Here is a 27,105-nt window from a genome sequence, read left to right as displayed (position 1 = left end):
GTGGAAAAGCTAAACGAATGCTGGATACGCTACCTCGCCTGCGGTTAAGTAATTTTGATCTAATTAAGTTGGCGAAATCAAATAAAATTCCTCATTTCAGAGGAGTATTCATGATTGATGAATTCCCAAAGAAACCTTGGAAAAATGAACGAGCCATTTTTAATTTGGATAGCAGTGTTGGCAGTGGTACTCACTGGGTTTGTTACAAGAAGAGAGGAGAATATGTTCAATTCTTCGATAGCAGTGGTGCCAATCCCCCTGCTGAATTTGTCCGATATGTAAAGGGAAGTCGAATTTCATGGAACAGGAAGCAGTATCAGAAAGTTGGCACTAACAACTGCGGTCAGCTTTGTCTACTCTTCCTGCTGGATGTCTTATAAAAGAGAGGCTCACAACTGAAGTTGGCCATTTGATCACTAGACGGAGATGGGGTTAGACTTTAGAAGAGGCGATAAAAGGACAGTTGCGGAGAAAAAGAGCATCATTCCAGTGAGAACAGTTGCCGAGCGAACATCGCTGACCAACAGTAGTATTCGATTTCTTCAGTCTGCAGGTTACTACGTTCTATCGTCATCATGGAAGTCTTAGATTTGGAAGAGAAATGTCAGTTTGACAATTCAATCGAGTGCATAGAATTGCATTCCCATCACCCATATGCTTCTTCAAAACTACTGCCAGGCGATGAAATACGCATTAGTGTACAACATCAAGATCTATATACGCTACCCAGTCAAAGTTTGCTCTACTTGGAAGGCAAGTTTTTAAAGGAAGACGGCTCTGCAGTTCCTGTCTCAACCAAATTGACCAATAATGCTTTTGCATTTCTATTTGATGAAATAAGATACGAACTAAGAGGAGTTGAAATAGATCGAGTAAAAAACCCAGGAATAGCTTGTACACTTAAAGGGTTGGTTTCGCTTAAGGCTGGCTGCCAGTATATTACAAACTGGGGCTGGTGCTATCCTCAAAGCGATGCTCTCAACATCACTTCAGCGGAAGGATGTTTTAATTTATGCATTCCGCTATCATCGCTGCTGGGATTTTGTGAAGATTACCAGAAAATTGTGATTAATGTTAAACAAGAATTGATACTTGTTAGAAGCAGACAAGATGGAAATGCCTATAAATTCAACAGATTGAATGAAGAACAAGCGGTGGAGAGGTGTAAAATTGAAATGGTGAAGCTTTGCTGGATGCTGCCCTATGTAACAGTCAACGAACATCAGAGATTGGCTCTTATGCGTCATCTTAAATCTGCTAAGGTATTTGCTCTAAGTTTTAGAAGTTGGGAACTCTATGATTACCCTTTGTTGCCGGCCACTCAGAGGCAAATCTGGTCAGTAAAGACTTCTAGTCAAATGGAAAAGCCCCGATATATCATTCTAGCTTTTCAAACCGGACGTGCTAATAATGTGGAAAGCAACGCTAGCCACTTTGACCACTGTTCTATTTCAAATGTAAAACTTTATCTTAATTGTAAAGCTTTCCCATACGGTGATTTGAATGTAGATTTTTCCTCTAACCGTTTTGCCATTCTATATCATATGTATGCTTCCTTTCAAATGTCATATTATGGAGAACAAATGTATCCTCTAAGTTCTTTACAAAATTTTAAAGAGAAAACACCCTTAATTGTAATAGATTGTTCTAAACAGTGTGAATCTATCAAATGTGGCCCGGTAGATGTTAGATTGGAATTTGAATCAAAAGAAATGTTCCCGCCCAACACCACTGCCTATTGTCTTATTATTCACGACAGGGTGGTAGAATATAATCCTTTGACAGGTATTGTACGTCGTATGGTATAAGAAGGCTTGAAGAGCTAGTTCAGTGTTCAGTATGGCTCAAACAGGCGTGCTGATAGCTGACTTCCAGTGCTTTGTAGACAGTGTAGGAGGTTATATTGTTAAAGAGCTTTCTCTATTAGACTATAATTTTCAATCAGTCAGACACTGGATATTCAAGCCACCTGCCCAACATAAACAATGTGAAAAAAGTAGAAGAACCAATTATTGGTTAGAAAATTATTATCATAAAATTAAATGGAATGACGGGGATATTGAATATGAAATGATTAGAGATATTTTCAAGTTTATTGATTGTAATTATAAATTTGTGTTTGTTAAGGGTTATGAAAAGAAAAGATTTCTTTTGCAAAATCTGTACAGTTGTTGTGTAATTAATTTAGAAGATTATGACTGTCCAAAACTTGATTCATTAGAAACAGCAGGAAATCAGTGTATTATACACAATACTTGTAAAGAGAAATGTACGCAATATCGAATTAAAGCCATCAATTGCTGGCTCAACAGTAAATTTGGTTGGAATGAGACGGAAATATTTTTGCCTTGAAGAACGAATGTGGTCACTGGCGAATGCATTGAGTTGCACACAAACCTGAATGTTGGTCACTGGCGGGGTGTAAAATCCCCGTAAACCATGAATGGATTTGTGCAGATTCTGTACAATGTATGAATGCGATTGATGCAAGGCAGATAAAATTCCAACAACCATTAAAATAAACTGATTCGATAGCAAAACATTTCTTATTTATTTCACTTTATTGTACTAATTAGAAATTAAATATTTTATTTGTATTTGAAGTTGATTTTTAAGTTTTTATATTTTTCTGTAGATATGTATCTTTTTAAGTTTTATTTCAATATATGTATTAAATTAAATTATTGCTTTATTTTTTCAATTATTCCTTTTATTATTATAAAATTATTTAAAAAAAATAAAACAAAAAAACAATCTTCCTCGATGACCTCCACCTTGACGTGGTGAGGAAGCTTAAGGCGGAAGCCGAACTAAGAGGGGCGCATATACAAAATTTATTTAGTTAAAAAAAAAAAGAAAAAACTAAGCTGCAGCTTGTGCTCGTTGAGGATATGACAATGGTATGAGTCATCATTATTTTTCCTTGCCTGTTCAAACATGTTGTGCAAGCGTGTTAACATTTTTTAAAAAGTAAGTTTTTAAGTCTCCAAAACATTCAAAGTTTTATTATTTATAAAGCAATAAAAGCTAATAAGGGCAAAGTTCAGTTTCAAAAATATTGTTTTTTTTCTAAGAAACATATATAAAGTTAACGGACAGGTTGAGTCCTGCATCAAAGGTGGGAGGTATGATTCACCTTAGAGAGAGAGAGAGAGACACTTGCAAGAGAGAGAGAGGGAAGACAAGCACGCAATTCTATTGGCTAACTATAAGTGACGTCATAGAGTGGGGGGGGGGACATCCGTAACGGTAGAGTAGTGAAGCTTGTAAGGTAATTCGTCATTCGTTGCCCACAGCTCGAGAGGTTAACTTCATACTTCAAAGGTAAGTAATAATACTTTTTTTTAAAGAAACAATATATTGATAATGATGTGATACTTTCATATAATATTCTTCTTTTAGATGTCTAAGTTGGCAAGCTTTTTGAATGATGTGAATACAAGGTCTGTGGGCATTGGCAAATTATCAGATCTAAGAACCGGATACTCATACGAAGTGAAGCAATTCGAAAGAATCAACACTAAATTTGGAGATGCCATCGTTGCCCATTTACATTATATTGGCCCGACAATGGACTACCCAACGAGGATCTTCCTTCCACGCAGATTTGCGGCAGTGATAACTGATGAAATGGTGGAAGATTACCAACAATCAAAGAAAAAACTGTTAATAATGTACAAAGGCTTTAATAATGGAAGATATGACATAGAATTTAAATAAAATTTATACTGTGAAATAAATGTTATTATTTTACTTGTATACTTCCTTTAAATAAAAATAAAATGTTTTAATTAATGTTTGTTCATTCTTATTTTTACTTTATACACTTATAAATAAAGAAAAGTTAATTAAAACTTATTTATATTTTATTAATAAGTTCAAAGTTCAATTTACTTTTAACTTCATAATAACAAAAAACGGTTAAAGCGAATGAGGCAGCTGGCTACATGTCCGGACTTGTTGGAGCATGTTCAGGTAATCACACATAACAAAAAAAAAAAACGGTTAAAGCGAATGAGGCAGCTGGCTACATGTCCAGACTTGTTGGAGCATGTTCAGGTAATCACACATATTGAGACTACACCGATGATATGTTCATACAGGTTTGTATAGTTGGTAAACGGAAATAATAATAAGATATATGAAAGTTCAAAGTTCAATTTACTTTTAACTTCATAATAACAAAAAAAAAAAAACGGTTAAAGCGAAAGAGGCAGCTGGCTACATGTCCAGACTTGTTGGAGCATGTTTGTGCTCGTTGAGGATATGACAATGGTATGAGTCATCATTATTTTTACTTGCCTGTTCAAACAGCTGGCTACATGTCCAGACTTGTTGGAGCATGTTCAGCTATGTTGGCATATATATAAATTAACAGGTATGATAAAAGATGTGGAAGGGAAAGGGGGTGGCTTGCTACAGAGACCTGTCCAGAGAGGTAATCATTTGGAAAAAAAGATGCAATTCTATTGGCTAGTTAGAGTGTGACGTAATTGTGGTGGGGGGTTAATGCTAGTATCGCAGTCCAAGTGTCAGTTCGGGTTTAGTTTTCAGTGAGTGTAGGTCGCGTCATCAGCAGCGGAAGCAGTCCAGGTGGAGGGGGTAAGTAAATAGTTTTTTCTATTACCTAAAGTGAGGTTATCCATTTTTATTTTTCAATATTTTTGTGATAGTGGGGGTAATTTAAATAAAAAAAAAATTCTTGGTGAGGGGGGTTAGATTTTTTAAAAAATAATTCCAAGTTAAAACATAAGAGAACATTCAAAACTAGAGTAAGCGAGACTACCACTGTGGCCGACTGGTGCAGATGACGTGTCTACCAGTACGAAGGTTGTAGGATCGAATCCCAGGTAAGTAAAAATAATTAAAAAAAAAAAATCCCCTCCTGTCTATCAATGGGCGAGGGGGGTGGAGGTATGAGGTCCGCCATCTTGTGGTCATCAGATGGTACGAGGTCCGCCATCTTGTGTACTACAGCTGTTAGAAGAGACGCCATCTTGTAGGAGGAGCTTAGGAGGCCAACGAATACGACGACCTAGGGGTGGTGGGAGTGGAGGGGGTAAAGGTAGGTGTCATGTGATAGGAGTAGGGCTAGGGTGGGGGTAATGAGGTGTCGTCGAATTCGCTGATTGGTCAATTAATAAGGGTGGGGGAAGGAGTGGGGGTAAAAGGGGTGTCATCGAATTCGCTGATTGGTCGATTAAAAGGGTGGAGTGGGGGAAGGGGCGTGGCCTAAAGCCCTCGTCGAGTTCGATGATTGGTCAATAAGGTGGGGTGGGGGTAGGGGGCGTGGCTTAAACCCTCGTCGAAATCGATGATTGGTCAATAAGGAGGGGTGGGGGTAGGGGTGGGGGAGGGGGGTGGGAGGGGAGGGGATGGCCGCCATTTTGTATTTTAGGTGTGCCAGAACCGCCAAATCCTCTCTACTCATGTCGAGTTCAGGGTAAAATAATTATTTTCCAGTTTTATCAACAACGGTAAATTTTTTGTTTTTGCGATGCTCTTTAATTGAAACAGCTGAAATAGATGTATAGATATATACATATGTGCAAGATGAATAGAGAGAATATTTACAAAAGATGTTGGGTATGGCAGTTAGAAAAGTTGTGGAAATCTAGTGAATAGAAAACTTGTAATAATGATTATAGAACCGCAATGTTCGTATAGAACACAGAGGTATTATACAAGTTTTCTCTTGCAATATATGTGGTACTATTTTACTTTATACAACCGTGAACGCATTCTACATTAAACTTTGTCAGAAACAATAGGGAGAATAGTGATGAAACTGTTAGACTTTCATTAGAATAGTGATAATAATAAATTAGATTTAGCATCCTAATTTTTCTTTATATTTTTAACAATGTTTATAAATTATTATTTATTAATTTATATTATTTTCTCAAAACTGAATGTTTATCTTATCGTTGCGCAAGAATTTATCGATTAAGCCTTAGCCTTCACTTATGGTAGTCAATTAAGTATTGGGAGAGCAAAGAAATCTGAAGTGCATTGCAATTCTACTGCAGTTCAGAAAAGTAAATTGATAATCCAACAGCTCCATTTCTCACTCTATACTTAAGAGCGGATTTTGCTCTGTTGTGTGGCTGTATGATTGCTTCTTGTACTTTGTATTAGCTTTTAGCCTTAATTTTAAAATATTAGCCTTACTCCTCTTTATTCAGCTTAATTCTTTATTACTTCTTAGGTACATCATTCTCGCAACATATTAGCTAAAAATATATCCTTCCTTTACAGTTTATTAGACAAAGGACCAATAAACAGTACATTATAACCAAGTATACTCTAGAGCAGGGGTCGCCAAACTTTTTTGATCATAGACCCCTAAATAATTTTTCGGCATCTCCATTGACCCCCATAAAAGCAATTTTCAGTTAATTAAAATTAAACTATCTATTAGGTACTGTGTTTGTACATTTATTTTATAATTTTGAAACATTTATTAAAGTAATTTAATAAAGTATTATAGATTAGATCGCTTGGATAAAGAAATTACGCCTGGTTAGGAGATGAGAATTGCCAAGATAAGAAGTTGGAGAACATTGTGTAACAATAGTTTTATGAAAAATATCTTAATGTTGAAATTTAAATACCTTAATATTTATTAAATAATAATTTTTTTATAATTTATTAAGTTATCTACAATCTGTATATTCATATATACAATAAGTAAATCAGGAAGTACTAAGATTAATTGGTACGTGAAGAGCAGGAGGAGAACTACCTAGTGGTAGCACTCTCTACGGGATATAATGATCTTTAGGTCTTCAGACTGCAAGGAAGTCGCGGGGCCACTGGCGATTCAGTCGGTGAGGAGGATTGTCAGAGGAGGCGAGAGACAGTACAAGAAGATTTGAGCAAGTAGAGAGAGCAGTATGGAATTTTTGATATTTCGTCTTGGCTAGTTGTTTTACAAATGGGGATGTTGAGGTCGTTGTGAAGAGTGAGGTTAGTCACCGTAGAAAGGAGCATCAACTATCTGTCGGAGGAGTTTTGACTGAAATGTCTGAACTGTCCGTATTTTTGTAGGTTTGGCTGAACCCCACAGCTCCAGTCCGTAAGATTAAATAATAAGTAATTATAAATAAGTAAACTAACTACAGTATTGCTTCTTAATTAATGAGATGGGTGTGCCTGGTGTTTCTGTGTAAGGTTCCCTATACTGGGTTCGAAATTGTTTTTCCTTCGACCCCCTGGCTCAGATCGACCCCCTACTTTTGTTAAATAGACCGCTGGGGGTCTATATAGACCACTTTGGCAACCTCTGCTCTAGAGGTTAACGTATCCTACATCTTCTCCTGGTAGGATCTTTACTTCGTACTCACCTGGAAACGTTTCAAATAAACGTTGAATACTCCATGATTCAGTGACAGTACTAGGCTGAAACAAAACCGTTGGAGCAGCCGATTTAGAGACAATCTCTAAAAAAGTGGAAAAATCTATTTTAGAATGTGATACTTTTAAGAACGGAAATATATTGATCGCTAAGTTACAGTTGTGTCTGCAGGCGTGGGAACCAATCGAAATACAATATTTTAACTTCCTTCAATTTCCTGAGTAATTGTTTCCCACTCTCTGGCCATTTCCTTTTTTGAACCTTTTTTTTTTTTGTTTTTCAATTTCCAATGAAATTTCGAATTAGAAAATTTGACGAAAAGTGCAATACTTTTTCTTACCAAAAGAAAAGCTAAAATGCCTTTAAACTTATTTAAATTTTGTTTAAAATGAAATTAGGATTTGATCTTTCATCATATAATTGAAACTTGATCAAATGTAAAATGAAAATTTTGTTGCTTTATGGGTAATGCCTTAGTAAAACATATGTATTAACTTTGGATTAAGATAGAAGTATTATGGATAACGGGGGGGATTATATAGTTGGAGATGGAGACCATATTAAGCTGGCAGTGGGGAACAATATAAAGTTTCCCCTGTTGATTGGCCACCCTGCCGAACTGCCCCTGTTAGTAAACTACATCAAACTTACTAACTACCACTAGAATAACTACTCACTCTAAGTCTAAGTGGTTGTTAGAGTAGATATTAGTGCGCCATGTCCTTCTATATTACACAGAAACTTCGTCTCTGCAACTACCCCAAATCTGATCTAAATACTTGTATGAAATTCTCAGCTTCTCCCCTCACTGTCCCATTTTTAGATCTGCCTTAGATACCTTCTAACCTAGAATAAACACACAAAAAAATGGTGTGTATCTGAATTGATCAAAGTCACAATTGTGATCTGAGAGTCGACCTCAGTTTACGTTAATAAATTTTATGAATCAATTATTACTTTAAATTAAATTAAACCATAATGATAAGCCTAAAAGCACATTATAACTAAGACTGACTTTTCTCTGAGCATCTTGCACATGCGCAGTTCTATACTCCAATGTACCTCATTTGCACAGGGAAAAAACCATTCTGTGCTAAATTAAAATTTTACAAAAAGTTCCACCGCTTTAAAATCTAAATAAACTTTTTCTATATCCTGATAAATAAACCTACGAAACTTTTTTTTTTTTTTAAATTACGTAAATTTCTCAAAACGAGATCATGGATTATAACTTTCCCTTTTTTTTTGCAGCGAGAGAAAGAGTATTGGTTGAATTTTCATTTGCTTTTAAATTCAAGTTCCCTGACGTGCACAAATAATTTAGTAATTTAATTAGAACTTTTTTCAAATTTTTCATCTAGTTATAACACATGAATAAGTTAATTTGACTTTTTCACAACTCACAAACAAAATTACATACCAATACAACAAGACCTCAGTAACACGCTTGTCTGGAATTGATGGACAGCTTTCTGACTGGGCTCTAGTCTGAAATAGAGCATTTAAATTGAATTGATGCATTTTTTTTTTAGTTCGGAATGAAAAGACTCGTTTCCCCGTCCACTTTCAGAGGTAGCCGGAAGACTCGCTTTCGGGCCTTTATGACTTTAATCACCCCCTAGAATGTCGAACTGCGCGAGTGCTAGAGGTTGGGAAAAGGGTCAGCCTTTGGTATTATTCTTAAAGGTTGAAGTTTCATTTATGAAAGCACATTAAAGTAAAGTAATCGCCTATTTTTTCAGGCGAGGCTTAACGCCCAACTACCAAATTAGGTGTCGTGGACGGAGGCGACTAGCAAACATACTTTACTGTAAATTTCTTTTATTAACCATTAAATAAAATCCAAGGCCTAAGACCTGGAATCGAACCCAGTACTACAATATAAATTAACTTTACTGGTCTCGCCTCTAACCGCTCGGCTACAGTGGCGCCTTATTAAGACACATTATATAACATGATTTTTATTGGAAATTATTATTTTTATTTTTTAAATTTATTTCGTTATTTACAATCTGTACATACATATATACAGTACTTTCAGAGGTAGCCGGAAGACTCGCTTTCGGGCCTTTATGACTTTAATCACCCCCTAGAATGTCGAACTGCGCGAGTGCTAGAGGTTGGGAAAAGGGTCAGCCTTTGGTATTATTCTTAAAGGTTGAAGTTTCATTTATGAAAGCACATTAAAGTAAAGTAATCGCCTATTTTTTCAGGCGAGGCTTAACGCCCAACTACCAAATTAGGTGTCGTGGACGGAGGCGACTAGCAAACATACTTTACTGTAAATTTCTTTTATTAACCATTAAATAAAATCCAAGGCCTAAGACCTGGAATCGAACCCAGTACTACAATATAAATTAACTTTACTGGTCTCGCCTCTAACCGCTCGGCTACAGTGGCGCCTTATTAAGACACATTATATAACATGATTTTTATTGGAAATTATTATTTTTATTTTTTAAATTTATTTCGTTATTTACAATCTGTACATACATATATACAGTAAGTAAATAGGAAGAATGAAGGATAAATGGATGCGTGAGGAGAGCAGGAGGAGAGAAACTACCCAGTGGTAGCACTCTCTATAGGAGAAGGATGACGTTTAGGTCTTCAGCCTGCAAGGAAGTCGCGGGGCCACTGGCGATTCAGTCGGCGAGGAGGATTGTTAGGGATGTCAGAGGAGGCGAGAGATAGAACTAGAGAATTGGAGCAAGTATTCAGTCTTGGCGAGTTGGTCTATGAAGGGAATGTTGAAGTCATTGTGAAGAGTGATGTAAGCCACCGTAGAAAGGAGCGTCAGCTATCTGTCAGAGGAGTTTTGTCTGTCCGTATGTTTGTTGGTTTGGCTGAACCCCACAGCTCTAGTCCTTAAGTCCACATAGGTTTGAGGATAGTACTGTATATTAAGCGTTTGAGTTCAATGGGTAATTTGGAGCGTCGTCCAAGAAGTCTGTAGAGCAGTTTCGCACGTTTCGTCATTGCTTGTCTTTTAAGTCTAGTGTGTGGGTTCCACGTGAGTCGTTTGTATGTGTAGAGCCCAAGTTAGCGCACCAGATCTGTGCAAGGAAGAGGATTGCCGTTGAAGAGGTCAGGTGGACAGGAGCCCCGCCAGAGAGTAAACGTGGCATGCTGGCATTTCTGTGGGCTCATTTTTAATCCGCCACTTCTTTGCCCAGGATTCTATAGAAAATTATAAAATTCTAAAAAAAGTTTTACTCTTTTTTTTTTGATATTCTGACTTAGCAGGATCATCGCTTGAGATAGTCACTCTAGAGTTATTTGTTAATCCAGATGGACTATTCAGTTTATTAACTGGAATTTTGAAACAAAACGAAATAAGCGCATATATAATTTAGTCTGGCACGGAGTGTCAAAGTAGTTGTGTCGGGCTACTAACCAGCGGAACCGTTTTAGTTAGTTCTGTAGTTAGCCAATATAGCCGAGCGGTAGTTGTGGAGTAACCAAGACAGTTTTAGTGGAAATAGTTTCATTTTAATGGTGACTTAATGAGGTGAACTTCACACCAAATTCACACAGAGAGAAAGAGAAGCGCGCATGCGTCAGTACGTCTGGTTAGTGTATGCCAATGACCAAAGTACTCACTCCCGGACAGGAAGATTGCTGTGGCCGTGGTTCCTTGCGTCATAGCCCCGGTTACCCCAGACCGTGCATTCTCCGTCACGCGCTGCCGCCTCTTCGCCCCGTCGCTTGCTTCATCCACTATATTATAAAGCTCGACTGCAAACTGTAGACGTCCTCCTCGAGGACGAGATATTACTTCGTCTGTTTTCACTCTACATCCTCCATCTCCCTTCTATAAATATCTCTGTCTAAATCTATGCATTCCTTTCCCCATTTTCGCAAGTGCTTGTTGTAATACTGCTTTTTAAAAATATAACTGTCATCCAGTGTGAACAGAATGCCAATTTAAATTTTGTTCAATGGTTGGAACCACTTCTTCAACTTTGTAATGTTACCATAGAGTGAAGCTGTATTTTTAATATCTAGTGACTGAAACTAAACTCACGGTTATTTCATATATTTAGTTCAGTAAAATAATTCAGCCACTTTATCTAAAGATTTCTATCAGCTTCTCTTGTTCGAACAAACCACGTTCTAAAAGTTACCGAAATCAGAAAGTACCTACTACAAATTTTTCATTTTATTTGCCTTTTTATCCAAAAATTGTGTACCTGTAATATTTATAAACGTTCTTGTAAAGATCAATAGAGTCGCCTTTTCAGCTGTATAACCTAAACAAAATAAAAACCTCTCTAATATTACTTAAAACGTTCTTTATGCCGGGTTTTCTGCAAGATTGTTTCCTTAAAAGTAGATACTTCCACCGGTATAATTTAATAAATTATGATTGCAGGCGCCCAAAAGGAACTAAAATTATTAACTATACCAACTATCCATGAAAACTGTTCGACCAGATTATGTTTTGCTTGAAGAATCACTATTTTCGAGGCATATAGTTTAATCGCATAATTTCTTTCTAAAGTTGATACAATAAAACCTAGTACCTAGGAATGTGGTCTGTAAAATTTTTAATATAAGTGTATAAAGGTTTTTATTGTAAACAATTTCTAATTCAATCGTCCGATATAATTTAAAATTAGGCGCCACGGTAGCCGAGCGGGTTAAGAGGCGAGACCTGCAAAGCTAATATTGCATTGTGGTACTTGAGTTCGATTCCCGGTCTTGGCCTTGGATTTTATTTAATGGTTAATTGAGAAATAGTAAAGTACGTTTGCTAGTCGCCTCCGTCCAAGACACCTAGTAAATAGCAGTTGGAAGTTAGGCGATTACCTTACTTTACTTTACTTTACAATAAGTAAATGAGATAAGTGTATAAATTAAATAGCAAAAACTTACGGTTTAAAAAGTTAAGTATAAGGGTTGATTAAACGCCAAAAGGTACACAAATCAGCAAGTACCCATCATTTCATTAATACTTCATTGATATTATTTAAGTAATTTTACTGCATTAATTTTCATTAATATTTTTTAGAATTTATTAGATGTCACAGACCCTTATGCTGGCCAGTTCATTCATAATAATTTTTTTGTTATACCAATATTAAAATTGTACATTACATCTTCGTAATTAAATAGGCATTTTATTTTAAGTCTATTCCCAATTATTCTTCTGATTTATTTTTATTGTATCATGGCTGAAAAACTGAAATGGCAATTATTTTTTCATCCTGTTGAAACTATGAATCAGTCATCAAAAAGGAATGAACAACAATTTATTATGCACTTTATTCTGAGTAATCACATACGAGGGTCGTTTGAAAAGTCAGAGAGATAGCACCACTGGCGCGTATCGAGGTTATGTTTAGTTAGTAGCATCTCTTGGAAGAACACACACCAAGTTTCAGCCAGATTGGTCTATTTCTTTGTGTTTGGCATTCGTTTGAATCGAGGAAGTCGAGTGATTTTCAAAAAATTGAGGAAAAAGAATTTCGTGTGTTGATTAAACACTACTTTATGAAAGGCAAAACGCCTCAGGAGACTAAAGAGAAGCTTGATAAACATTATGGTGACTCTGCACCTTCGATTAGAACAGTTTATAAGTGGTTTCAAAATTTTCGGAGTGGCCATATGGGCACAAGTGACGCTGAACGTTCTGGACGCCCTGTTGAGGTTACTACTCCAGAAATCATTGATAACATCCATGATATGGTGATGGATGACAGAAGAGTAAAGGTGCGTGAGATTGCTAGTGCTGTGGGCATCTCCAATGAACGGGTACATAATATTTTGCATCAACATTTGGACATGACAAAGCTATCCGCAAGTTGGGTGCCGCGATTGCTCACGCTTGACCAAAAACGAAATCGTGTGAAGTGTTGCAAGGACGGTTTGCAGCTGTTCCAGAAGAATCCGCAGGACTTTAAGCGTCGTTTCGTCACTGTGGATGAAACATGGATACATCACTACACTCCTGAGACCAAAGAACAATCTAAACAATGGGTTACCAAGGGGTAATCTGCGCCAAAAAAGGCGAAGACCGTTCCTTCGGCCGGAAAGATTATGGCGACTGTCTTTTGGGATTCGCAAGGAATAATCCTCATCGACTATCTGGAAAAGGGTAAAACTATAACAGGTGCATATTATTCATCGTTATTGGACCGTTTGAAAACCGAGCTGCAAGAAAAACGCCCACGATTGGCCCACAAAAAAGTCCTTTTCCATCACGACAACGCACCAGCTCACACCTCAGCAGTTGTGGTCGCAAAATTAATGGAAATAGGGTTCCAACTCGTTTCACATCCCCCCTATTCTCCAGACTTGGCTCCCTCGGACTACTATTTGTTGCCCAATATGAAGAAATGGCTGGCGGGAAAAAGATTTTATTCAAACGAGGAGGTGATTGCAGAAACGAATGGCTATTTTTCAGACTTGGACAAATCCTATTATTCGGAAGGGATCAACAAACTAGAGCAGCGTTGGACGAAGTGTATAAACCTAAAAGGAGACTATTTTGAAAAATAAAAAAGGTTTACCCCAAAAAATTAAGTAGTTTTTATTTTTGCACGGACTTTTCAAACGACCCTCGTACACATACACTTTAAACTAGAAAAAGACAAAGAGTTGATTACTGTTGAAATTTGGATGACGGAGTTAAAACAAAATTTGAATCATGAATTCGTCTTACAGAAAGTATTCGTGATCACAAATAACACACAGTTAATAACAAATCAATTATTCAACAATAATTATTCATTTCTTAATTGTAATTCAATGTAGTCCCTTTCTTGTAGTGTTATTATACCATTTCATCAACGGCATTTTGAAACTATCAACGCTACAGGAAGTATGACGTTATTTTTTCCGGTTTCAAAGTATTGTATGTCTTATCTTTTTTTGTTTGACTTGATTTTAGTATTTATACGATTGTAGAGAGCAGTTTAAGAAGTGTTTGGGTTATTAACGAACTGCTAATCTGCTGCGAGATAACTGAGAAAAATACTGTCAAAACTTCGGTTCAGTCTCTTGGTGCAAGTAAAATGAGATACAGTATTGATTTTAGAGGGGAAAGTGGTAAATAATTTTTTTTTTTTGCAAGAAACAGTTATTAGTTTTTTTTAAATTCTTCTCCCTCAGCTGGTAAGGGAACTGAGATGCCCTTAATATTAGTCTGTATATGTGCTGCAGGACGCCGAACAGAACTTAGATACGGAGAAAGGGCAGATTGTGTGCCCTGATTAGCAAAAGGTTCCTCCACCTTTAACCTTTTTTTTAACGACCTTTCTTATAAAACTTACCATTCTTATTAAAACAATAACCTGTAATAGCCATTCTTACTAGGGAAATGTAATAACAATTAGTATACAATCTTGTAAGTACAATTCGGTATCTAGTAATCACAAAAGTTTTTATTTTACCCACACTGGAGACAAACAAGATTTCTGCAATAACTATTTTACCTCTTGCTCTGACTTAAAATTAACTTAGGGCTCATAATGATTGGGGTTTGTTATATCTACACCAAAATACCCTTGAGTTAATTTTTGTTGATTTTTTTGAAATCTTTGATTTAGACAAAGTAGAAAGAGTTAGAAATTCTATTGTGTTGTGTGCATGAATTTATGCAGGTTTTTAATGGTGATCATAAACTTAAAAACAGTTAAATTGCAGTAAATTTATACAGATATTTGGTTTAGTTGCTACTCTAGAAGATTCAACTAGTTAAAAAACAAAAATTGATAATTTGATCAATCGAAATGTCTGTATTGTCTGTTACTAAATCGATTTTTCAATTATTTTCGCTCTACAAAAAAGGCTTTTTTCCAAATTTTTACGGTCACTAAACTTGTGTCAGTTGAAAATATTAACCTGGAAACTGATCTAAGCAATCCTCTTACGTGTCATTTCAGTTCATTGTAGTTCCTAATCATATTTATTATTTTTGGAGTTTCAAATCTGTTGTAAAATTCTTTGATTTCCGAAACAGTTACCAAAGAATTTAGTCTGAACATGGTATAGTATATGTATCCTTGCAAGACTATTATTGTATTTTGGTGTTAAATTTAATACACAAAATTGATTTTAATGGGTTTCTGGTTGGGGAGATAAACTTTTGTATTTATTAAACAGGATTGCCACAAATGTTTTGGAAAGACCTCGAATGAACTCCTTTTGCCTAGTATGAGTTAACACTGGACGTGAAAACTGATTTTGTCACAACTCTACAATACGTAACAGAGGAGTTCCTGGTCAATGATAGTTTACTATAATTTAACCAGGGCTAAATTCTCCTTTTCTCCTTCCTCGCAGGATCTGCATGCCTGGTACCTAAAGTAACTAGATAGGCACTGATTGCTTAAGAAATTCTGAAGATTTAATAGCCTTCTGTAGCAGTAAATGTTAACTTCTGTTTTAAAAGCTCTTCGGTACAGGCAGTAGCAGCCACAACCTTTCAGAACTGTACCATATTTACCTCGGTTTACCTAAATATGTGTTCTCTGTCTCCGATTATAAAATATAGAACCTCTAAAACCTTCTATGGGCTTACGAGTCGTAACCAGTTATTCGATGTATCCTCGAGTTCCATCTCGGTTATTCCCGGTATTTATGGTTCGCACTTATTTTTGCTTCGGAAAATACTATAACTGGGTGTATATCCTTTGTTAACTAGACGAATGCCGCCATTATGGATATTTGTGTCTTCAGAAGCGTGCAAAACATGTTCTTGAATACGTCCTTAATTACGACGTAGTCTAATCAACATTATTTATCAAAAAACATGTATTTAATGAAAAAATATTAAATTTTCAACTATCCAGATTATAGTGGTGGATATTGCACTCGTTCATTTTAGATTCGCAGATAACAAAGTTCGTTAAAATGTATTTCCGCTGCATCGAGTAATGTATTGTATTAATTATTGCATATATATGCATAATATGAATACTAAGAGAGAGATTAAAGTAAGTGACCTATTTGAAGGACAAGCCCTTCACTGACTATAAGAGCGAGTGTACGGTCTAATGGCAACTCGACCATGAATATTTATGGAATTGTATACTAATCACACTTTTGTTCTACCAAAATATATCATTGGAACATTTGTTCGCATATCCTATGTCATCCAGATTTTGTAATTCTCAACTAACTTGAAAATGAATGCATAGGATTTCAGTAAAGTTGCAATGCTAACTATATTTATGTAAAATGATCTGAATGGTGCCGGAGATAAAGACAAAAAACTGAATTTTTCTTATTATTATTTCATTTATATAACTATGTATTTATTTTGTTAATCTTTAATTAGTTTTTACAACTGCACAGAAATAAATGCAACAATTAAAACAGATGACTTACAATAGGTCCATTAGTGATTGCGCTGATTGGCTGAAAGTTAACATGCACTTACTGACATTATGACGGCCGGAGGTTCACGACTGTCACACCGACGGCAAGGTCACCGACGCTTTAAACTTTCTGGAGGATTAGTTGTAAGGGTGTAAGTTAAGAGGACTTGGACTAAAGGATTCGTGTGGTAGAATAGTGTGGATAGAGGCGAAGCAAGGAGAATTGACTAGGGTGCTTAAGGTATTGAAGGTATTGGATGCGATAGAGGTTCGAATGTTTTGGCTGTGCCAAAATAGAATGGTTCTATTCCATGTGCCCAAAATTGAAGCAATAGTACAGCTGTCTTTTGTTACGTAATGTCAGTTTCGAACGTTTTTCTAGTAGTTTTTTTTTCAAAAGTTTATGATCTGTTATTTAACTCAGTTCGTTTTAGTCAAGTATTAGGATTCCAGCTTAGAATTTGGTCGAGGTAAAGGAATTTTTGTAACTGTAGAAAGGTGATGTGGGAAGGATGGTTTTTCGTTCATAGTAATGAACTTAGTAATTGTAAGAAGTAAGTAAGTAAGTAAGTAAGACTGAAGTAAGTAATAGTAAGAAGTAAGAAAATAAGTAAAAATGAATTAGTAATACATAAGAAGTAAGCAATTAAGTAAGAATGAAGAAATTAATAGTAAGAAGTAAGAAAGTAAGTAATGAATGAATGAATTAGTAATAGAAAGAGAAAGTAAGTTGAAGGGATGGAAAAATGTAGGGGAGTCATGGGGTTAGTTCTCTTTAAAATGTTACTTTTTTCTTGTTTCAGTTCTTCCTAGTTTCGATCTGAAGAGGTTGCTCTATTGTTAACTAACAGCTGGTTAGGTGACCAAAATACCTGGTGCAAAAGAGTACAAAGAAATAGAAGAAGTAATGATAATATTTATTAAAGAAAAGCGAGAAGCGTTGGAAGGACTAGATAAGCAGATGTTTAAACTAATTAAATAGCGGCCCAGTTTAGATAAGCGGCAGGATGGGAAAAAGGAGATTTGCACAGGAAATAAGTTTTAATAATAATAATGGCGGGAGAAGAGCGCGCCAGTTTGGTGATAATAACGGCTGTGTGAATGGAAACCACTGACAGAGAGTTTAATTAGTTGGTGACAATCCGTGTTACCGCCATCCCTCCTTATCTCTCCATCTTCTCCAACTCAACACCGAGACCTTGCCAACATTACACTATTTCCCATCCTTATCTTCTTCATTTAGCCATTCTTTAAGTAATCCTTATCTCCAATATATTCCTTCCATTTATCCAGTTCAAATTATTACCACGTAACTAATCCAAATATATTATTTTTATTTTTTGGTTGTACTACCTAGAAATAACTGGTTTAACCACATCAAAGGATTGCTTACCAAATTGCGAATGATTTGTTTGAATGAGGCTTGGATTCTTAAACTGGGATCCAAGTACCCTGTAGGATTTCAGGGGATCTATGGTGATAAGTCCTGAAAAGAATAAATGGAGATATTAATATGTTAGATTAGATTGTAATTAACGGCCGGTCCCTCCACAGGCAATCCAGAATGCCCATTGTTCCTTGCCCACCCCTCATATCTTAAGAGACACCGTGGCTTCAAGTCCAACAAATCCGGCTAAAAATTGCCGGATAAGATTGCAGTAAACTAATCAAGTAGCGACTCAATCGCCCAGAGCACTGAATAACCCTAGAGAGTTCGTAAAGATTACTAGATGCCACAATCTCCGGTAGGGAAACATTTAACCTCCCGAAGAGGAAGAATCTAGTTTTAGAATAAACGGGACACTCCTCTACAAAGTGCCGCACAGTCGCATTGGCCTCACCACAGCCAGCGCAGATTGGCGACTGGGTAAGGCCGCATTTGAAAAGATAGTACGCTAAATTCGCATGTCCACTCAACACCTGAACCAACTGGCGGATGTGGGACCTGCTGAAGCCAACTATAGCCGTTTCAGACAGGCCAAGAATTCCCTTAGCCTAACGGTAGTCAGCTCGGGATCTCCATCGTTTCCAGTGTATTTCTAATGTTCGAAAACAAAAATTAGAAATCTTCTGGACATCCAGCTGGAATCCCCTACATTAACAAAATTAAGAGTTTAATGAAGTGAAAATCTCTTCCCAGCAGCCACTTACTGACAGATATTTGGTAATGTCTTTTAAGCCGTTGTGTTCTTTTGGACTACTTCACGTTCGTTTGGAGGATTTTTTTTTTGTGGCCAAGTTCTAGGGTACTTCAGCTGACGATTTAATGGCCAAGTAGAGTGTTAAGATTTGCTTATTTCCCTTATAAGGGTGTTTCATTAAAGCTTTTCCTTTAGTAGAGACTTGTGGTTAAAGTAAGGAATGTTTTTCGTTTGTTTCGAAACTTACAAGAGATTTTATACTAAATGAAAAGTAAGGTCGATAGAATACAATAGAGCCACTGATGGTACTTGAAGAATTAGAAAGGCAAACACAGTCAACGGAAAGAGTGTGAAAGATGATATTTTGAAGGTCAGTGTATTCTTACAAGGCGCCCTCTAAAGATTTCATGTCTTTTTTTTTTTACGGTTTGACGATTCTCACTACGACCTTACACTACCTCCGTTAGGTAGATCGTGTTACGAATAAACTCCGTTACAATTCAGCCTTCAGTTATACAACCTTTTAAGAAATAGGTAGATTTATATGTGCCTATGTCTAATCTTCTTATGTTGCTTCAATAGTAATCGTTAGGATTTGTTTGCTTTTAAATGAATTGTAATGAGAACAGATCTTCATTTTGGGACTTGGGTCTCTAACAATATTTACAAGTACAAAAATAATGGCCCGGTCCAGCTGACAAGAAATAAATCATTTTCAAAACAAATGTATGTATATCATAAATCGTGGTGGTAGTATGGATACCAACTTTATATGAATAAGTGATAAACAGGAAGAAACTGAAGAAGAACTGGATATAGCATGCTGGAGATGAGAAATGTGATGGAAAAGGGAAAGCTGGACTTAATCTAGAAGAGCTGAGAGTAGGTTGCTTGCTTTAGAAGGGAAATTTTGAAAAATTTGTAGCGTATCTACATAGCGTATAAACACTGGAATTTGGGAAAATAGAGTTAGGAAAACATAGGTCATAGCGGCTAAAAAGGCTAAAAATCGTATGGACCAGTCACCATCTAATGCGGATGGATAGGGACTAGCTGGACCCAAGAGAATCCGAACGTCACCCCTGTAGAAAGACAGATCGATCAGAACTCTGGATGTAGGATGTGGTACTAAGAATAGTGGGGTGAGAGAGAGAGAGAAAACTGAGGGAAGACTTGGTATGATTGAGTGGCTAATAGGGAATTGGGGTCATGACCTCTTAGTTCTTGAAGAAGAATCTTTATTCCAGGGTAGAAAAGTTCGGTTTATTCTTCAAAATTTTATTGTTTCGTTAATCTATGATACACTTTGGACATACTGGTGTTCATGTTCAAACATGTTGAACTACGTAATCACGCTCTAATAATTAAAATATAATGTGCCATCTACAATTGATAAGTTTCTTAGATACTTTGTTTTGCTGTTTTCAGCTCTAATAATTTAAATATAATGTGCCATCTACAATTGATAAGTTTCTTAGACACTTTGTTTTGCTGTTTTCAGCTCTAATAATTTAAATATAATGAGCTATCTACAATTGATAAGTTTCTTAGATACTTTGTTTTGCTGTTTTCAGCTCTAATAATTAAAATATAATGTGCCATCTACAATTGATAAGTTTCTTAGATTCTTTGTTTTGCTGATTTCAGCTCTAATAATTAAAATATAATGAGCTACCTACAATTGATAAGTTTCTTAGATTCTTTGTTTTGCTGTTTTCAGCTCTAATAATTAAAATATAATATACCATCTACAATTGATAAGTTTCTTAGATTCTTTGTTTTGCTGTTTTCAGCTCTAATAATTAAAATATAATATACCATCTACAATTGATAAGTTTCTTAGATTCTTTGTTTTGCTGATTTCAGCTCTAATAATTAAAATATAATGAGCTACCTACAATTGATAAGTTTCTTAGATTCTTTGTTTTGCTGTTTTCAGCTCTAATAATTAAAATATAATATACCATCTACAATTGATAAGTTTCTTAGATTCTTTGTTTTGCTGTTTTCAGCTCTAATAATTAAAATATAATATACCATCTACAATTGATAAGTTTCTTAGATTCTTGGTCTTGCTGATTTCAGCTCTAATAATTAAAATATAATGAGCTACCTACAATTGATAAGTTTCTTAGATTCTTTGTTTTGCTGTTTTCAGCTCTAATAATTAAAATATAATATACCATCTACAATTGATAAGTTTCTTAGATTCTTGGTCTTGCTGATTTCAGCTCTAATAATTAAAATATAATGAGCTACCTACAATTGATAAGTTTCTTAGATTCTTTGTTTTGCTGTTTTCAGCTCTAATAATTAAAATATAATATACCATCTACAATTGATAAGTTTCTTAGATTCTTTGTTTTGCTGTTTTCAGCTCTAATAATTAAAATATAATATACCATCTACAATTGATAAGTTTCTTAGATTCTTTAATTTGCTGTTTTCAGCTCTAATAATTAAAATATAATATACCATCTACAATTGATAAGTTTCTTAGATTCTTTGTTTTGCTGTTTTCAGCTCTAATAATTAAAATATAATATACCATCTACAATTGATAAGTTTCTTAGATTCTTGGTCTTGCTGATTTCAGCTCTAATAATTAAAATATAATGAGCTACCTACAATTGATAAGTTTCTTAGATTCTTTGTTTTGCTGTTTTCAGCTCTAATAATTAAAATATAATATACCATCTACAATTGATAAGTTTCTTAGATTCTTTGTTTTGCTGTTTTCAGCTCTAGTAATTAAAATATAATATACCATCTACAATTGATAAGTTTCTTAGATTCTTTGTTTTGCTGTTTTCAGCTCTAATAATTAAAATATAATATACCATCTACAATTGATAAGTTTCTTAGATTCTTGGTCTTGCTGATTTCAGCTCTAATAATTAAAATATAATGAGCTACCTACAATTGATAAGTTTCTTAGATTCTTTGTTTTGCTGTTTTCAGCTCTAATAATTAAAATATAATATACCATCTACAATTGATAAGTTTCTTAGATTCTTTGTTTTGCTGTTTTCAGCTCTAGTAATTAAAATATAATATACCATCTACAATTGATAAGTTTCTTAGATTCTTTGTTTTGCTGTTTTCAGCTCTAATAATTAAAATATAATATACCATCTACAATTGATAAGTTTCTTAGATTCTTGGTCTTGCTGATTTCAGCTCTAATAATTAAAATATAATGAGCTACCTACAATTGATAAGTTTCTTAGATTCTTTGTTTTGCTGTTTTCAGCTCTAATAATTAAAATATAATATACCATCTACAATTGATAAGTTTCTTAGATTCTTTGTTTTGCTGTTTTCAGCTCTAATAATTAAAATATAATATACCATCTACAATTGATAAGTTTCTTAGATTCTTTGTTTTGCTGTTTTCAGCTCTAATAATTAAAATATAATATACCATCTACAATTGATAAGTTTCTTAGATTCTTTGTTTTGCTGTTTTCAGCTCTAATAATTAAAATATAATACTAGTACACAAGTTTTCCCCAGTTCTACCAATATTTCCTTATTTCCCATTTCATTCCCTACTTTTCTTTAAATCTATGCATTTCTCTATTTTTAATCTACTTCAGCACGATTTCATTCAGAGTATGCAATCATAAAGTAAGACCGTCCCCTTTATTTCTTATATCACCTTGTGTCAATGCTTTTTAGTTTTCTTAGAGGTTTTATTTAGTGGACTAACTAAATGGACCAACTATTTAGTGGAATTTAGCTTGTTCTAAAGCCCCTATGTTTTGTTTTATAGAAAAAAAATCTTCAGAGAATGGTTAAAATATCCAGTCAAAACTAGAATATAACTTTAGAATTCGCCTTGAATTGGTTATAAACGTTTAATTATAGTCTGAGAAATTCAGTACTGCCATAAAGATATATCGATTTGCAAATTTTTAGTCAATTTTTAACTAAAATTTTAATGCAACTATTTAATACTTATTATTTTCGTAGTAAATTCTATTTTGCGGTCAAGATTGGTTCTCACAGAAAACATGTGTAAATATGATTATAGATTGTTCTAAAATAAATTCAGACAGAAAAATCTTTTAAAATATTATAATTAGAGATACGTCGACAAAATGGGTGATTTTCTTTATTTAAAATATGTTTTTAATTGATGAACAAGCCAAAAATATTGTCAATAAAGAATAAAATTAATTAGTTATTCAATATAATCAGCTAAATTTTGTTGCCAAAATTAGCATTAATATGATATAATTGGTGTGTACACGGTCAAGGAGAATCAGATTGACTCCAACTCGTCCCATTTCTTTTTACAAGATAAGATAACGATTGACGTAATCTATCTCCGGTTGACTTTATTCTAAATAGATTATCTTATTTCATACTTTTTCTTATATTTGATTGTACGAGTGAAGTTAAAGTAAGCTTTACAAGCTTAAATTTTCATTCATGAAGCTATTTGGACCCCAGAAGGGCTTTGGATGGCTTAGGGTATCCCTTGCTGCAGTCGAATAAGTATAAGATGAAGTAATTGCACTTTATTCATACAAGCCCAACGTCGAATTTTGATCTGTCATCTTGAACGGAAACGGATATCATTTGTATATTAGATAGATAGATAGATAGATTCTACCGGGGGAATTGGCTATTCAGCCTACGCCACCGCGACACCCCAAGGATCTATTGTGGCACCCCCGTAGTTGGAGACCCTCCCCCTATCCTGTCCTTAACCGAACTGTGGAATTGGGGGGGGCTCCCAGGTGGTCAATCAGAGCACCTGCCATCAGAGCACCCTCTCGAGTTCTGCTTGCCTTAAAAGCCTTAATAGGTCCGAGAGAGGGCCCTGGCTGAGGCTTGTTGGCACCAGCTTCTCTTTGCCAAAGAGGCGGTACCTTAGCCAGACCAGCCCCTCGCACTGACATACCACATGCAGTGCCGTCTCCTCTTCTTCCTGACAAAACCTACACAGGCTATCCGTTGCCAGGCCCATGCGATGCATGTGCTTATTTAATCTACAATGGCCAGTGAGAATGCCAACTGCTATCCTTATGGCCACCCGGCCTAGTTGGAGTAATTCTGCAGTTAGCTTGGGCGAGTAGCTATGAATAAACTTTTTCGCCTGTCTCTGGCCTGGAGTTTTGACCCACCATTCCCTTGGTCGGTCCTGCATCCATAACTTAATGGATGTACTCCTGAGGCATCTTGAGACACCGCAGAACGGCTCCGGCCCGATAAGCGCTCTCATTGAACCCTCCCGGGCCAGGCGGTCCGCCGCCTCATTGCCTCTGTAACCCGAGTGCCCAGGTACCCAAACCAGGAAGATCTTTACAAGCTTAAATTTTCATTTATGAAGCTATTTGGACCCCAGAAGGGCTTTGGATGGCTTAGGGTATCCCTTGCTGCAGTCGAATAAGTATAAGATGAAGTAATTGCACTTTATTCATACAAGCCCAACGTCGAATTTTGATCTGTCATCTTGAACGGAAACGGATATCATTTGTATATTACTATACATTTTTTAAATTAACGCATTCAATAAAATCTAAAGCAAAGACTGTGATTTGAACTCGATAATGCCAATATAGCTTTAGCTTCTTGTTTCTCCAACTGTAATAGCTTAATTATTAATTCTCGAGTCCGTGAAGTTTCAAATCTTAACACTTTTAATTGAAACTTTTTCTCGAGCGAAATTCAATTTTGAGGTCTTTTACCTAAATAGGTGAACCTTAAACATTTACTTCCGGCACAGTTTTAAGTATTTTACCTCGAAAAAAGTGTAAATTATCAGGTCTAGTTTTCGTGTTTAATTTAATTTAAATATAATATTTACAAGTTGAATTAGGGATTATTTTAAAAAAATCTAGATCTTTTGTAAAGTAAATTCATAATTGTAAACGATACAAGATTATCCTATAGTGTGTAAAGAGCTAAAAACACGTGCACAACAAAACTATTGGCCTACAGAGGACATGGTTGGACACGTGCCATCTCTATGGCACCGTTAAACCTCACGTTCTGACGTCTTTAAACATACTTATCCCATACAAAGGACAAACCATCTGCCAAAAGACTACATCTACCAGTGCAGAGAGAAATTTTTTTGTTCTAAGTCATCTTATGGCAATTTTTTTATTTTTTACTAATGAAGTATATTATTGTTATCTTCATTATATGCTTGGAATCACTTTCTAGAATGAAATAATTTATCCAACAGTTTTGGAATTTATCCAGAAAACTTTTTATTATTTAAATGAAAACCTGCGTTCATTTTGAGATCACCTGACTAACAGGGAAGGAAAGTGTTTTTTTATAGATTGATCTTTGATTTTTCATTTGCATACAAATATATACCTATATATACTTGTATATCTCACATGTTCCATTGCAATATTCTAGGTGTATACACAGACTGTCAGAATTAAATAAGATTAATGGTTATTGTATAAAATCCACAATTACTACTTACATAATTTAAATAAAGATACAAAACAAAAAAGAATTACCAGATAAATGAAATGAATTCAACCCTAAAAATAGATAAAATATTTCTTGTTATAAATTTGATTGCTAATTTTCCATTTCTATTTAATTAATGAAGCCAGCAAAGGGGTTTACCAACTGTTCTAGTTTGGAGACTGGCCATCTCATCCCTGAATTTATCGCTTCTACGAGGGTCGTTTGAAAAGTCCGTGCAAAAATAAAAACTACTTAATTTTTTGGGGTAAACCTTTTTTATTTTTCAACATAGTCTCCTTTTAGGCTTATACACTTCGTCCAACGCTGCTCTAGTTTGTTGATCTCTTCCGAATAATAGGATTTGTCCAAGTTTGAAAATTAGCCATTCGTTTCTGCAATCACCTCCTCGTTTGAATAAAATCTTTTTCCCGCCAGCCATTTCTTCATATTGGGGAACAAATAGTAGTCCGAGGGAGCCAAGTCTGGAGAATAGGGGGGGATGTGAAACGAGTTGGAACCCTATTTCCATTAATTTTGCGACCACAACTGCTGAGGTGTGAGCTGGTGGGTTTTCGTGATGGAAAAGGACTTTTTTGTGGGCCAATCGTGGGAGTTTTTCTTGCAGCTCGGTTTTCAAACGGTCCAATAACGATGAATAATATGCACCTGTAATAGTTCTACCCTTTTCCAGATAGTCGATGAGGATTATTCCTTGCGAATCCCAAAAGACAGTCGCCATAATCTTTCCAACCGAAGGAACGGTCTTCGCCTTTTTTCGCGCAGATTCCCTCTTGGTAACCCATTGTTTAGATTGTTCTTTGGTCTCAGGAGTGTAGTGATGTATCCATGTTTCATCCACAGTGACGAAACGTCGCTTAAAGTCCTGCGGATTCTTCTGGAACAGCTGCAAACCGTCCTTGCAACACTTCACACGATTTCTTTTTTGGTCAAGCGTGAGCAATCGCGGCACCCATCTTGCGGATAGCTTTGTCATGTCCAAATGTTGATGCAAAATATTATGTACCCGTTCATTCCAGATGCCCACAGCACTAGCAATCTCACGCACCTTTACTCTTCTGTCATCCATCACCATATCATGGATTTTATCAATGATTTCTGGAGTAGTAACCTCAACAGGGCGTCCAGAACGTTCAGCGTCACTTGTGCCCATATGGCCACTCCGAAAATTTTGAAACCACTTATAAACTGTTCTAATCGAAGGTGCAGAGTCACCATAATGTTTATCCAAGCTTCTCTTTAGTCTCCTGAGGCTTTCATAAAGTAGTGTTTAATCAACACACGAAATTCTTTTTCGTCCATTTTTTGAAAATCACTCGACTTCCTCGATTCAAACGAATGCCAAACACAAAGAAATAGACCGATCTGGCTGAAACTTGGTGTGTGTTCTTCCAAGAGATGCTACTAACTAAACATAACCTCGATACGCGCCAGTAGTGCTATCTCTCGGACTTTGCACGAACTTTTCAAACGACCCTCGTATTTTATTGTATAACTTCGCTCCCCACTGCAGCTGAAGATGATCTGTACCCTCCCATTTCAGGGTCAAAATAGGTCTTTAAAAGCACGCTGTGAATCAGGCCAAATCTTTGGTAGTACTATCCTTGCTTTTCATGACTACTACCATCTTGATTGTATGTTTTAAGGTCAATCTGTTTGTCTGTAAGTATGACACAAAATCTAAGAATCATAGGAATCGGGATCTGACAATAAGCTTTTAGACTAAATTAACCAAACGGAAGTGTCTATTTTTATCAAATTATAGTAATTTTTCAGTTTCTTGTTTGTACTTATTCCGAGTAGGTAAGTTCGAAAACTT

General features: G+C 35.6%; 2 protein-coding genes across 3 annotated transcripts in view; both read left to right on the top strand.

Moving 5' to 3' along the window:
• The window catches only part of LOC141458896 (terminal nucleotidyltransferase 5C), a 409,659-nt gene that overhangs the window by 334,173 nt on the left and 48,381 nt on the right, over positions 1–27,105 (top strand). The window lies entirely within an intron of this gene.
• On the top strand, positions 576–4,412 carry LOC141457706 (uncharacterized). The gene is made up of 2 exons (XM_074134917.1): positions 576–3,324; positions 3,403–4,412. The coding sequence occupies exon 1, from the start codon at positions 576–578 to the stop codon at positions 1,806–1,808; it is 1,233 nt and encodes a 410-aa protein (XP_073991018.1). The 3' UTR covers positions 1,809–3,324; positions 3,403–4,412.

The sequence above is a fragment of the Rhodnius prolixus genome, unplaced genomic scaffold (assembly GCF_049639745.1).
Source record: "Rhodnius prolixus isolate KJV_2025 unplaced genomic scaffold, Rpr scaffold_5, whole genome shotgun sequence".
Lineage (NCBI taxonomy): Eukaryota > Metazoa > Arthropoda > Insecta > Hemiptera > Reduviidae > Rhodnius > Rhodnius prolixus.
The sequence above is the reverse complement of the archived record's forward strand: the minus strand, read 5'-3'. Positions and strand labels throughout refer to the sequence as shown.